Genomic DNA, 13,905 nt, shown 5'->3' with positions numbered 1-13,905 from the left:
AAGATTAGCATGACTGTTTGACAAAATTTGAACTGTACTAAAGTATACAAGTAGCTAGCTTTTGTTTGGAGAAAGATTGTAAGCTAGTGGGAAATGCTTAAGGAGTCATAAAAAATGAATTCCAGAAATCTTGGAACTTTTATATGATGCTGCGATACTTGAATACGATTTGTTCTTTCTAACAAACAGAAGAATTTGAGATAATTTGATCAAAGTTATCAGATCATTTAATAATAATCTACATCTGACATTATTCATTTTTCCAGCTTTTATAAATTGTAAATTTATAGACACAAAAGAATTCTATTGACTCATAACTAACTACTTGTTATCCGCCTTTCATATTGAGTTTTTGACGAGTGAAACTCTCTGGCCCAGCAAGTGATAACAACTCATATATGTGCTGAAAGAAGTTAGATTAAATGACAGAAATCCATCATCACGATTAACATTAATCATTTAGTCTTGCTTACTCGAACTGATTAATCAAATCAATGCGAAATCCGAATCATTTGAGTTAATGGTTTAAAAGAAGCAGAAAACAATCACTGAAAACAAATCAGGAGAGCAGAACTAGAGTACTTAATTAGTGTTTATCATCATTTCCAACAAGGATTAAAGGTGAATAAACTTGACGTATCCATTGAAGATAAATCGTGATTGGTTAATGAACGCAGACAGAAATTTATGTATGGTGTGATGTATATTCCTTTTAACCCTTTATGTCTGACATAATACACTCTGTTTGCGGATTTATCAGGTACTTGATCGCCAGTTGAATATTTGAAAGCGTATTACACAATTAAGGGCCATTTCTAGTTTCTAGTCCTAACGACCTGACTATCTAGAAACTAGTTTGCAGTTATTTAAGATTGATAAAAGTGCTTATTTTTTCATCGTAACAGTATTTAAATGGCTAACATCGACTTTTAAGGATGAATTTATCTGGCCATCGGTGTTGTGACGTATTTGACCCTTTTTTTCAATTACCCACAAAACAAACAAAAATTAACGGGTGTTACTAAATCACGACCGAATAATTAAGAATATTTGTTAAACCTCAAACACCAGCATACATTTGAGTTTACAAATAAGATCAAGATTATTCAGTTGATTAGTAGATCTTATTATTAACGTGTTACCTGACCGTTGTTTTTATACTCAACTGAGAATACTGTTGAATAATTTTCAGTACAACATGCACCAATCGAATTACAATTGACGGAGAAGCTTAGGAGAATGTGGAAACCTTTACATATCTGGGCAGCATCATTGGTGAACACGGTGGATCTAATGCAGATGTGAGGGCAAGGATCGGCAAAGCAAGAGCAACATATTTACAACTGAAAAACATCTAGAGCTCAAAACAATTGTCAAACAACACCAAGATCAGAATTTTCAATACAAATGTCAAGACAGTTCTACTGTATGGGGCGGACACTTGGAGAACTACGAAAGCCATCATCAAGAAGATACAGGTGTTTATTAACAGCTGTCTACGCAAAATACTTCGGATCCGTTGGCCAGACACTATCAGCAACAACCTACTGTGGGAGACAACAAACCAGATTCCAACAGAGGAAGAAATCAGGAAGAAGCGCTGGAAGTGGATAGGACACACATTGAGAAAAGCACCCAACTGCGTCACAATGCAAGCACACACATGGAGTCCTGAAGGCCAAATTAGGAGAGGAAGATCAAAGAACACATAACGCCGAGAAATGGAGACAGACATGAGAAGAATGAACAAAAGTTGGATAGAACTAGAAAGGAAGGCCCAGGACAGCGTGGGTTGGAGAATGCTGGTCGGCGGCCTATGCTCCATTGGGAGTAACAGGCGTAAGTAAGTAAGTAAGTAAGAGAATACTGTTCTAAATAAATTTTCTAGAAGAAATTCATAAACATCACAGAGTGTAATGGATAGTTATGAAATCTTTGTTATACATCATTTCTATCATTTAATATTGTCCGAAGTAAAATCTAAGAATAGGAAACATGTTACCTTTTAGTTAAATAAATTAAAAACTAAAATAAATGATTATTTTGACATCATGAGATTTCATGGTTATAGAAAACTATATTGATGTTTGAAGATAGTTAGGCTTTTACTATTTTATTATTGCAATACAATACTGAACAAAAGTATGAACTAAAGTTTCGGTATGTTTGAATTACTTTATCTAGTTGGATGATATATGGAGATAAGTTCACCTTGAAAAGTTTTCATGGTAGACTGTAGAACTATGGGAAACCACGAGAAAATGGACCAACTGTTTCGTACTAGTTTGAAACTCTAGCGTTCTTCGGCGCCAAGGGCAAATTTCAGAATATGTCATTTGGAAGAAGTGATACGAAGAGATTGAGGTACTAGAAATTGCCAGTATTACGATATATATAATCAATATGGTCCGAACATTTGAGTTACTTACTACAATACTCAAGAACTGGTGGTAGTTTCAACGTACCAGACTGTTAGGAACTTAGTTAAAGTGATGGATTTATTCAGTTACTTTTTCAATACAATACATCAGAGTAAAAGAGTAATAACGGAATTGTGAAAGTACTTTTTTCCTATAGAAACAGTATTATGATCATCATGGATAATTTAAAAATGTCAAATCACTGAATCTTGACCAGTAAACGTGTGGGAGAACGACGGGACAAATTTGTAGTATTTGTCGTCTACAAAATACCTATTATACACCAGGGTCAATATATTTCCCAATAAAGTTCCACTAGTCAGTGATAATTACAAATGCAAATCTTGAAATGCTTAAGTTTATAAGATGATCAGCACTATCAGCGAAGGATTTAGTTAAGCAAAACGGATAATAAGCAATCTCATAGGTGCCAATAGAAAGAATTTACAGAAACTAACTAATATTTACAAAAGAGAAGTAATAAATAGTAATTCACCTGTAATAATCGATCGATTTGTGAGTTATCCATAAAATCTGGCTCAGCCAAAAAGCCTAATCCATACAATTGATAAGCTAAAACAACTCGACCGATAACAAACTGTGCAGTGTTAGTTCGATCCAAACAGTCTACACAGTTTACTCGGATTATCCCACATTGTTTAGAGCTAGAAGAAAATAACAAAACATAAAATTATTAGTTAAGAAACATAAAACCTGATGAAGTGCATTAGTAGTAGTAGTATTCAGCCAATAATATTAGTGAATCTAAAATGGGATCAGGTTATGGCAGTCAATAGTTAACTGACGACTAACTTGCTAAATGGCATTAACAATAAGTAACTGCAAAGTTCGAAATGAGGTCATACGAAAGATCACAAAAGACTGTTCAATTATTATCATACTTGTTTAACATTGTGATGATAACTTCACAACTAATGCATTCAGTTTTAAAAACAACCCGAAAAATCATGTTTGAGACCCGCATTTATAACACTGACAAAATACAACATTTTTAGAAGTGATATGCTAAGACCACACGACAAGATTTGTCGGATTTCCCAAACACATCAGGATTACTTCGCTGATCAAAACAAGTGTAAGCATTAGAATGAAATAATGGACGAATGGATCCTATGGCAATATTCATTTATTGTTCGGATCAATTTGAATGTCCATAAATTAGATAATTTCTTAGTGAAACTGTTCGACAACAGAGTTGTTGCTAATAACATAATTAGCTTAAACTCTATTTCCTTTTTAAAAATGTAACCAATTTGTATCTACATGATTCCGTTAGTGGCAATTAACATGAAACCTTACATAGTTTTGTATTTGATTCCAATACTAAGTTTTGTCATTCAATATTCGTTCACCGACTAAACGATGGGTTTAATGAGCAGCAGTTCGCTCTGTTCCACTTTATATTTGAGAAACGTAGAGTTCAAAAATAAGAGATATTCTCAGGTTACTAGTATTTTATCACACGTGACCTCGGACCATTCCTCACATATTTCGGGACCATCAACTTAGCAATTTTGAGGCTAAACGCAGAGTACAGGGATAGCAAATCAACTGACAAGGTTGTGAACTGTTACCAACTGGAATGGTATGTATTACGTGTTCTCATTCACCAGCTACTTCGACGTACAATAATGGCCGGTATAGGAGAACACCAGAAGAAAGCTATCAGAAGCCAAACCAAAGCATCAGTCTATTAAGACACTGCCTATTAAACAGAGTCGTGTAGTTAGGTGCTGACTACCTAGTCCGCGTTCTGGGTCTCAAGAAGCATCCTCATAAGGAATGGATCTCCATAGGAACGCTGGACAAGATTGAAGAAAGGAAGATCAAGAAAATAGCAATTAACAACAGTCGAACACGATCGGGGAAAGTCAAGGCATAAGCAGAGTACACAGAAGCAAACCGACAAGTGAAGAAGAGCATTAAAGCCGAAAAGCGGAAATACATGGAAGAACTAGCTACGACGGCCGAAAAAACTGTAAGAGAAGGAAATATGAAACAACTATATGATACGATGAAGAAACTAGCAGGGAGATATAGCAAACCGAAGAGACCAGCCAAGAACTAATAAGACAAGACAATCACGATGATTCAAGAATAGAGGGAAAGATGGTAGAATACTCTGAGGAACTCCTGAATAGGCCAGCTCTATTGAATCTACTGGACATCGAACCAACACACACAAACCTACCTATAGACGTCACTACGCAAACGATCGAAGGAGTCAAGATGGCCATCAGAAAAATCAAGAGCAGGAGAGCGACAGGACCTGACAGTATACCAGCTAAAGCACTGAAGTCGGACATTGAAGTAACAGCAAACATGATTCACCTTCTATTCAAGAAGATTTGGAAGGAGGGACAATTGCCACTGACAGACGGGAAAGAAAGATACCTCATCAAGATACCAAAGAAAAGAGATACGAGCAAATATGAGAACTACAGAGTCATCAGTTTGCTGTCAGTACCAGGGAAAGATTTTTAACAGTGTTGCTCAACCGGATGAAAGATTTAGTATACGCCCGATTTCGAGATTAATAGGCTGGATTCCACAAGGATCGGTCATGCACAGACCAAGTTGAGAGACTACGGATCATCGTGGAACAATCAATTGAGTGGAACTCGTCACTATACATCAACTTCATTGACTATGAGAAGGCGTTTGACAGTGTGGACAGGAAAACATAATGGGAACTTCTTCGACATTATGGTGTGAGTAGCTAAGAAGATTGTCAACATTATCCGGAACTCATACGATGGACTACAGTGCAAAGTGGTGCACGGCGGACAGCTGAATTTTCAGTAACGACCGGAGTCAGACAAGGCTGTCTACTCTCCCCCTTCCTCTTTCTTCTGGTGATTGACTGGATTATGAAGACTTCGACATCTGGGGGAAGCACGGAATACAATGCACATCTCAGAACCAATTAGATGATTTGGACTTCACAGATGACCTCCTCTCTCATACACACGAACAGATGAAGATAAAGACAACTAATGTGGCAGCAGTATCTGCATCAATAGGCCTCAACATACACAAAGGAAAAAAGTAAAATCCCCAAATACAACACAGAGAACGACAAGGACATCACACTCGATGGTGAAACTCTGGAAGAGGTGGAAACATTCACGTACCTGGGAAGCATCAGTGATGAACAAGTAGGATCTAATGAAGATATAAAGGCGAGGATTGGCAAGGCAAGAACAGCATTTTTACAATTGAAGAACATATGGAACTCAAAACAACTGTCAACTAACTTCAAAGTGAGAATCTTCAATACGAACATCAAGATAGTCATACTGTACGGGGCTGAAACGTGGAGAACTAACACAACCATCGTGAAGAAGGTACAAGTATTTATAAACAGTTGTCTACGCAAAATACTCATCACACACTGGCCGGATACCATCAGCAACAGCCTACTGTGGAAGAAAACAAACCAACATCCAGCTGAGGAGGAAAGTAGGAAAAGATGTTGGAAATGGATAGGACATGTACTGAGGAAATCACCAAAATGCATTATGAGGCAAGCCCTAACATGGAATCCTGAAGGGAAACGGAAAAGTGGGAGGCCGAAGAACATACGACGTCGAGAATCGGTAGCAGACATCGGAAGGATGAATGTTAACTGGAAAGGATTGCTCAGGGCAGGGTTGGATGGAGAATGTTGATGGGCGGCCTATGCTCCTCCACGAGGGGTAATAGGCATAAATAAGTAAGTTATACTTTCTTCTAGAATCGTATCCTCTATGTGTAATCGTTTTTACTATCACTAATCATGTTATTACTTCTACCACCTTGAGATTTTCCCTGACTACTTTATCTCTGTACTAATGGCGTATGTCAACTTCGACCGATGTACATGTTTCATGTTCTACTTTGCATGTGACTCACAAACTGAACTGCTATCAATTCACCTAAGTCAAACTGTTTGGGATAAGTTTGTTATAACATAGAACATATTACCAGTAACGCACATATTAAATTATGAATAGAATTTGGGCAGATGTCCCAAAACAGACCAGTATACAGACCACATTTTTGTGTCATTTATAGCTGACTGTAATAATCCCTTTGAAAGACAGGAAAACTTGGCAGATAAGACTGATTGTTCCGTGTGAAATAAAATACGCTGCACGGTAAATCATATAAATTTTGATAAAGTAGAATTTTGAAGAAAAAAAACTTCTATTTCAACATACAAAAAAATGAATAGAACTCGGAAATATTTCGTTAAAATAAGTCTGTCACCGCCGTACACTAATATATATATATATATATATATATATATATATATATATATATGTTTAACAATAGTAATAAAATCGAGACCAATGAAATACTGCTGTATTAGATAATAGTATGGTGGTGTGTGCTACTGATGTTGATAGATATAAGTAGTATCATCAATCGAAAGTGGAATACCTGGCGGCAGAAGGTTGAGAGAATCTAAGATTGTTACGAAAACGAAGGAACAACAAAATCTGATGCAATTGATGGATATTTTGCAAATGAAGTATTGCTGTACGGTTTTCAGATTTTACTAAGATATTCTGTAAGTTTATATTTAAATACATATGATTGTCCCCACTGGTGTTCTCGTTCACTACAGTATTACCAATATTATTGTAATACTGTAGTGAATGAGAACACTGGTGGGGACCGTCGAATGTATTTAGACACAAATTACAGACTATCTCACTAAATTCTGATAACCATACAATGAACAGTTAATTTGCAAAATAACTATCAATTGTCTCAATCTTCACTGTTCCTTCTGTAAATATTAATCTATCTTCTCTAATTTCATTGTTTGTGCATTTTCCTACCAAACGCGCTTCATTTCAGTTCTTTCCTTATCGGTCTTCTGCCAAAATACATTCTATGTCCAACCATCACCATATACTACTTATATGGATATAAGTAGACCACACCACAATACTACTACTTAATACATCGCTAATTAATTAGCATTGATTTTACTAAAACTGTTATACATATCAATGTACAGTCAAAAAGAAAAACTAATTAAACAGAAATATTTCTTTGTTCTATCCATCCTTTTTTTTAAATAAATAATTTACTTGAAACCAATTGTTCTGTGTTTTTCAAATTGAATTTCTGAGATTGGTAAAGAAGCAGATGATGAGAAATATATTCCAGTACGACGTACACAATTGTCTATAATAGGCTGTAATTTATTTAAAACAACAGTACGTTTCATTTTTTGCACACGAGCAATATCGAATCCAATATACATTATAGGTGGACTACTATCAATTGTTTCAATAAAAAGTGTATTTAATGAATCAGACGGTTGAGGAATTCTAGAAGGTAAAAACTAACAGAAAAAAATATCCAAGATAATAATAATAAGTTCACATTTTGAAAATAATAATGAGTCAAAAATTAAAACAAACAATGTTCCTGATAACCGAGACTGGAATGTTTGATTTTATTTATAAAAAAGAAAGACGTTAAATTCAAGTAAATAAATATTCGTACTGTGGACTAAGAAGTACATTGTTCAATCCCTCTTTGATTATAATACAAGACACAGTAAAAGTAGAAATGGTGTAGTAATCAAATAGCGTATATATTTAATGACCAATGTAGCGTTCCATCATAGTAAGCAGTCAAAATAATTCCCTCACCAAAAAGAAGATTAATTGTATTATTCACTGATAGAAATGAAACAACAAATAACCATGCCTGATGGGTGATGTCAACTGATGCTTTATTTTTTGTGCAAGAAAGGTCACCTGAGTAATATACAAGTAAATACAAATTCGTTGATAGTATTCTAAAAAGATAGAAATACTCATGCAATACTATTGTAATCAGCAATAAGTATCATTTTTAACTCCCAAAGAAACTTTATATCTCATTGAGCTGTAGAATATCAGGATAAAAACCCTGGTCTATGACTTTGAAACACTAACACCAGCTATATACATTTCTAAGCAATTTGAAACTATAATGAAAAACTGATTGAATGATATGTGTTGATTGGTTCAACAATATAACAGACTGTTCGGTATAACTGTCACATTACGTAACAGTATGAGTCAAAATCTAGAGTAGGAATATATTCCTACCTCATTGATCAATAAGGATGATTTCTAAATCAGTCTTAACCTATCACAATTAGTCAGTCAGCTACAACGTAGGACCAGGCACATATATGCATCGGTCCAAGTTGCCATACCTCGTTAGCACAACAAGATCAACACCGGATTCATAGAAGTAATTAATTTAGTGGTGGTAGTATATAAAGAAAGGTTGTATATAAGGATATAGTATAGGAAGGAAGAAAATTATGAAGCAATTTTAATCTCAAGGTTTAAGGGAAGATAAAGAGTGTATACACCTACGCCATTGTGATCGATTCTGAGCCATGTCACCTAGAGTCTCCAACCATTGGTTACGATAGTCACGCGGACCCCAACCAGGTAGTCTGCATCTGCCAACATGGCTCAGACTACAAGTTAGTGACTTCAAGCACTGATGTCATGTTTTGGTTTGGCCGCCCATAACTCTCTTCCAACCGTCCCCAATACTAGTCATCATAAAGCGTCGTGGTAATCGGTGTTCAGGCATACGTAACACGTGGCCCAACCATCTCAGTTGATGAAGATTCATCACCTCATCAACTGATTTACCATCATTCCCTAATACCCTGCGTCTAACCTCACCATTACTTACCCGGTTATCCCAGCAGATGCGAGCAATATTTCTAAGGCATCTGTGGTCAAATACTAGTAACCTACGAGTATCTTCTACACTTAATGGCCATGTTTCACAGCTGTAAAGTAGAACAGAGCGAACTGATGCGCAGTATACTCGTCCCTTAATTGATAGACGGATATCTCGTCTTCGCCATAGGTGACGTAAGTTGGCAAAAGCCAAACGAGCATTTTGAATCCGTGCTGAGATCTCGTCAGACACCAACCCATTAGGGCTGATCAGACTTCCAAGATAAGTGAAGTTGTCCACGCGTTCGACTACTTCACTCCCTATCCTTAGTTCGGGTGTTGACGCAGGCCAGTCCTGGAGTAACAATTTACATTTGGATGGGGAGAAACGCATCCCAAACATCCTGGCATTATTACTCAGTTCTAACAGAAGACTCTGCATTTTGTCAGTGTCTTCACCAAACAGGACTATGTCATCTGCGTATTCTAAGTCGATTAGTGGACCCCTTGGTAGGAGATCAATTCCTGAAAATTCAGTCGACGAGAGTGTTATTTCCAGCAACAGGTCTATAATGAAGTTAAACAAAAATGGGGATAGTGGACAGCCTTGACGGACACCACTTGAGGTTGTAAAATCATATGACAGTTCGCCATAAGCTCTCACTCGACTGGTAGTGTTCGAGTAAAGAGCCTTCACAAGGTTTATGTACTTCTGAGGTACACCTTTCAATGACAGACACTGCCACAGAATCTCTCGGTCTACAGAGTCAAATGCTGCTTTTAAGTCAAGAAAAACTATCATTGTCGGACGCCGATAAACATGTCTGTGCTCTAAAACTTGACGAATGGTGAATATGTGGTCGATACAGTCACGACCAGGTCTGAAGCCAGCCTGATTTTCTCGTGTTTGCAGTTCACGAGTCTTAGTTAGGCGTCCGATAATTATTGAGGCTAGTATTTTAGATGCTATGTTAGTCAGACTAATCCCTCTATGGTTATCACAGGATGATTTTGACCCCTTTTTATATATTGGGACAATCAGTGATTGTGACCAGTCGGATGGGATTACGTCCGTCTCCCAGATTTTAGCCAGAATATTAGTCAACCTAATCGCTAAAATTGGACCACCATATTTAAAGACCTCTAGAGCCAATCCCTCAGGACCAGCTGCTCTTCCTCGTTTCACATTAGTTATAGCCTTTTGAACTTCAAGTAGGGTCGGGGGGCCTACCTCAATGTTCCATTCAGGTTTTCTAGGATTTTTTTTTCTAGGGTTCTTCTAGAGGTACCTGAAAAGGAAATTGGGTTAGAAGTGGTCTTAATGACCTGAGAACGTGACCACAGTGCCCAAGGGACAACTGCTTGAGGTCGGTCACACACGACCTTTTGTGGGTAGTTTTTGTGTTAGCTCCGTTCGTCAAAGGACCTTACCGCCGGAGACGGATATCCATGGGATAAGGCGAGGTGTGCATTTTTAGGGTCGACCTTTTCTAACCCCACCCCTCCTTGTGGGAAGGCAGCATCGCTGTTATGCTGGTTGTCTGAAGGAAACACCTTACTGCTGTCACACCTCTGTAAAGTCAGCAGTACGACTTCGCCTTCGGACCTTGGGTTTGCTGCTTTTAGTCTTACCGCTCTTCAAACGACCTGCCTGGCATGGTAGGACCTTGAGGAACGATTGTTCCAGCCAGTATAGCTCGATTGAATCATCACGATAGGCAAGCCCGACCACCACGTCAAGGTAGCAGCAACGGTCGCGCTATCACAATTAATAAAGATACAGATAATAAATATAATGAGATAAGCCAACGACACGTTGATACTAATATTAGTACATCAGTTTTAATTGTCCTACATTTTCGACAGTAAACATAAATAGAATATTGATATCTTTGATTTACCGTTGGTGTCATCTTTCATCATCTATTTCTGCCAATACTAGTTACATAAACAATTTATATGAACATTTAACTATTTAATGATTCGATAGCGGTATGACCAACAAAAAATAACATTTACCTTGTGAATCACTTTCATTCACAATTGCTAGATGACACGTACAAAAAAAACGGTATTGGGTCTTACCTATTTATGAAAAATTCTAAGATGTCTTTCTCTAAATTTGACTAAGCTAATTACTAAAATTTATTTCAATTATAATAAACACATAAAATTATTAGCTTACTTGACTTAAATAGGTAATTCCACGTTCAAATCTATCAGATAAAGTTGTTTCAAATTGTCTTTTCTCTCGTTTTTTCATCAAATTAAGTACAATAACTGGAGATCCATGACGTTTAAGCAAACTGGCGAAATGTAAACCCATCGATTCATAGAATGGATCATCACGCTGAAGATACGGAAAATTAATTACAGTCATTAACAAATTAAAATCCTAATAAAAATGCACCAACTAACTTAAATACAATTAATCATTAACTATTCTGTGATTTAAAATAAGACAAACGATATTCTGCTCTTCAGTACTCTCCATAGTTTTTTAAGACAATGGAATTTCGATAAAAAGATTTGGAGGATATACAGTTACTTTTCTAAGTCGTTGAATATGAAACTGAAATATACGCTCTAATAAATTTGTCGTTCAGTTTCATTTACCTGAAGGTCCTTTTGTGTGCCGCGATATACTACTTACTAATATACAGTAGTTAATGTTCCACCATTTCTATTAATTGTATGCCGTAACGAATTCTGGTGTTTTAACATCATTTATCAGACCAATTTCTGGTCCTATTTGAGTTTTTAGTCCTTTTAATTTTAGCAATATTTCCTCTTCCTATTACCATTTAGGATATCTTTTGTGTACTACTCTTTGAAATCTTGTTTATTTTGAATGTTTTGTTGAAACTCCCAAAAAGGTTTAAGTTAATTTCGTTAATCGCTAAATATACCCTTTTTAATACATCAGTGTGCTATTTGTTGATATTCAAACAGTACGAGTTTTGACTTTATGTTTTTTCATCTATCTGAACATAATTTCTCGTTAACCGTGGCTGAGACGATACTTCAATATATCGCAATTCGAGGCTTGTAAACTGTTTACGTCGTCTTCTATATAAACGTGTTCGATGTCCAGAAAAATTCGTCTTTTGATTTCAGAATTCGAGGCCTAACTCAGTTGATAGCTTAGAAAACTCAAACGGACTCTATAATTGACCTTACACAGTTGTAGGCGAACCCCAAGATTTTTAATACCCAAGTGAGTGATATTCAGTTTTATAGTTAGGTACATTATTTGGTTACATAAACTTAGGTGATAAATCCAAGATTGAATTAAGTGAATCTGGTAATGAGTAGAAGCTGATACTATGTTTATGAGGTTATTCAGTAAATCAACATATCTGACTGCAGTACTAAACGACAAAATCTCATTTATTGGTGGTAAAATACTACAGTAAACACGCCTTAGTGTAATATTTAAGAGTAAACCGATCAGGAGTTTCTCTCAATTTCCATTAAGCATCAAGCACGATAGTAAATACCAAGAGTTTTAAGTATGATATGAGTAGGTATATTTTCCCCAACTAAGAACATATTTCAGTACTTAATGGAACAAATAAATCAATTGCATCATGTGACATGTGTCACGTTGAGATCGTATGGAAGATTCACAGTTCAGGAGGATAATTTTGATGGATTTTTGTCCTCTGAGCTGGGTAGTTTGTTTGTGGAGCTTTCATGGTTCTTCTATACAGAATCGTCAGCACAGACTTCGAGTGGAAGTGAAGTATTCGAATTTTTCCACATATGACTAACAGCTTGTCCTATCGACCTCGACCTTGATTGGTTATTGTTGACTTTTAACTTGTCACTAACTACCGCTCTATTTTTGTTGTACCTCCCTTTGATCTGATTCTTGGTCCTATATATTTGAGTGATTTTCCTGATTGGTTTATAAATCGGATCAATTTCAAAGTGTTTGTTGATTGCTGATTGATCTGGGTGCCAGGCTTCTAAAAATTCTCTGATTTCCTTAGTATTCCCTCTATCCAAGATTTCAACATTTTTCAAGTCGAATATGCGTCCACAATTATCCACATCCATAGATACAAGAATACTTCACTTCTACCTGAATTTCGCACTAATGACGTTACTCAGAAGAATAATGAAAGCTCCATGACCAATCCATCCAGCTCATAGAACAAAACCACTAAAAATGTACTACGTTCTATATTGCAAATGACTGACAGAATCTATGAATACGAAATCTATCCTCTTCCATTTCCAACAAAATCTTGAAAGTAAATAAAGCAACAAAATGAAAATTCCAATGCATACATTTAGGAAAAAGACGAAGTGCATGATTGTTCAAGTGAAAATACATCCACAAAATATTTTCAAGATAGTAAAAACCATATTGTATCATTATTTATTTATGGACTAATGATAACCACTATGGAAATGATTTCACGTACCTATAATTGGCTCGAAAATTGTAGTACTATATTTGCACTGCAGAGACAACCACGAAATCAACTGATGATAGTTAAAAAAGTTTTATAAACAGATTATTTGATCCTAGATAAATCTATTAGCGCGATTACGAAGTTCAATTTGAACGGGTTGGCAATGTAAGAAAAGCTCATTCACTTGGAGTTTCAATAATTGGAGACGACTGATTAAAGAACTGGTTTGCTATTAAACATCTTTGGTGGCCTGTATCTACAAGCACCAGAAGTACAAAGTTGATGTTCATGATAGTATCGATCTTTAGATTCAGTCGTGCAACAGTGGTTGCAATTGCATAACTT

General features: G+C 36.2%; 1 protein-coding gene across 1 annotated transcript in view; it reads right to left on the bottom strand.

Annotated features, from left to right (window-relative positions):
• Smp_157920 (suppressor of actin (sac)-related) overlaps positions 1 to 13,905 on the bottom strand; it is a gene marked incomplete at both ends in the record, with an annotated part of 44,562 nt that overhangs the window by 21,483 nt on the left and 9,174 nt on the right. Inside the window, 3 exons of the mRNA XM_018790138.1 lie at positions 2,917 to 3,085; positions 6,867 to 6,994; positions 11,322 to 11,486. Coding sequence (XP_018655511.1) covers positions 2,917 to 3,085; positions 6,867 to 6,994; positions 11,322 to 11,486 — 462 coding nt within the window. The remainder of the gene's footprint in view (positions 1 to 2,916; positions 3,086 to 6,866; positions 6,995 to 11,321; positions 11,487 to 13,905) is intronic.

The sequence above is a fragment of the Schistosoma mansoni genome, chromosome W (genome assembly GCF_000237925.1).
Source record: "Schistosoma mansoni strain Puerto Rico chromosome W, complete genome".
NCBI lineage: Eukaryota > Metazoa > Platyhelminthes > Trematoda > Strigeidida > Schistosomatidae > Schistosoma > Schistosoma mansoni.
This window is presented reverse-complemented; position numbering and strand designations above follow the sequence as displayed.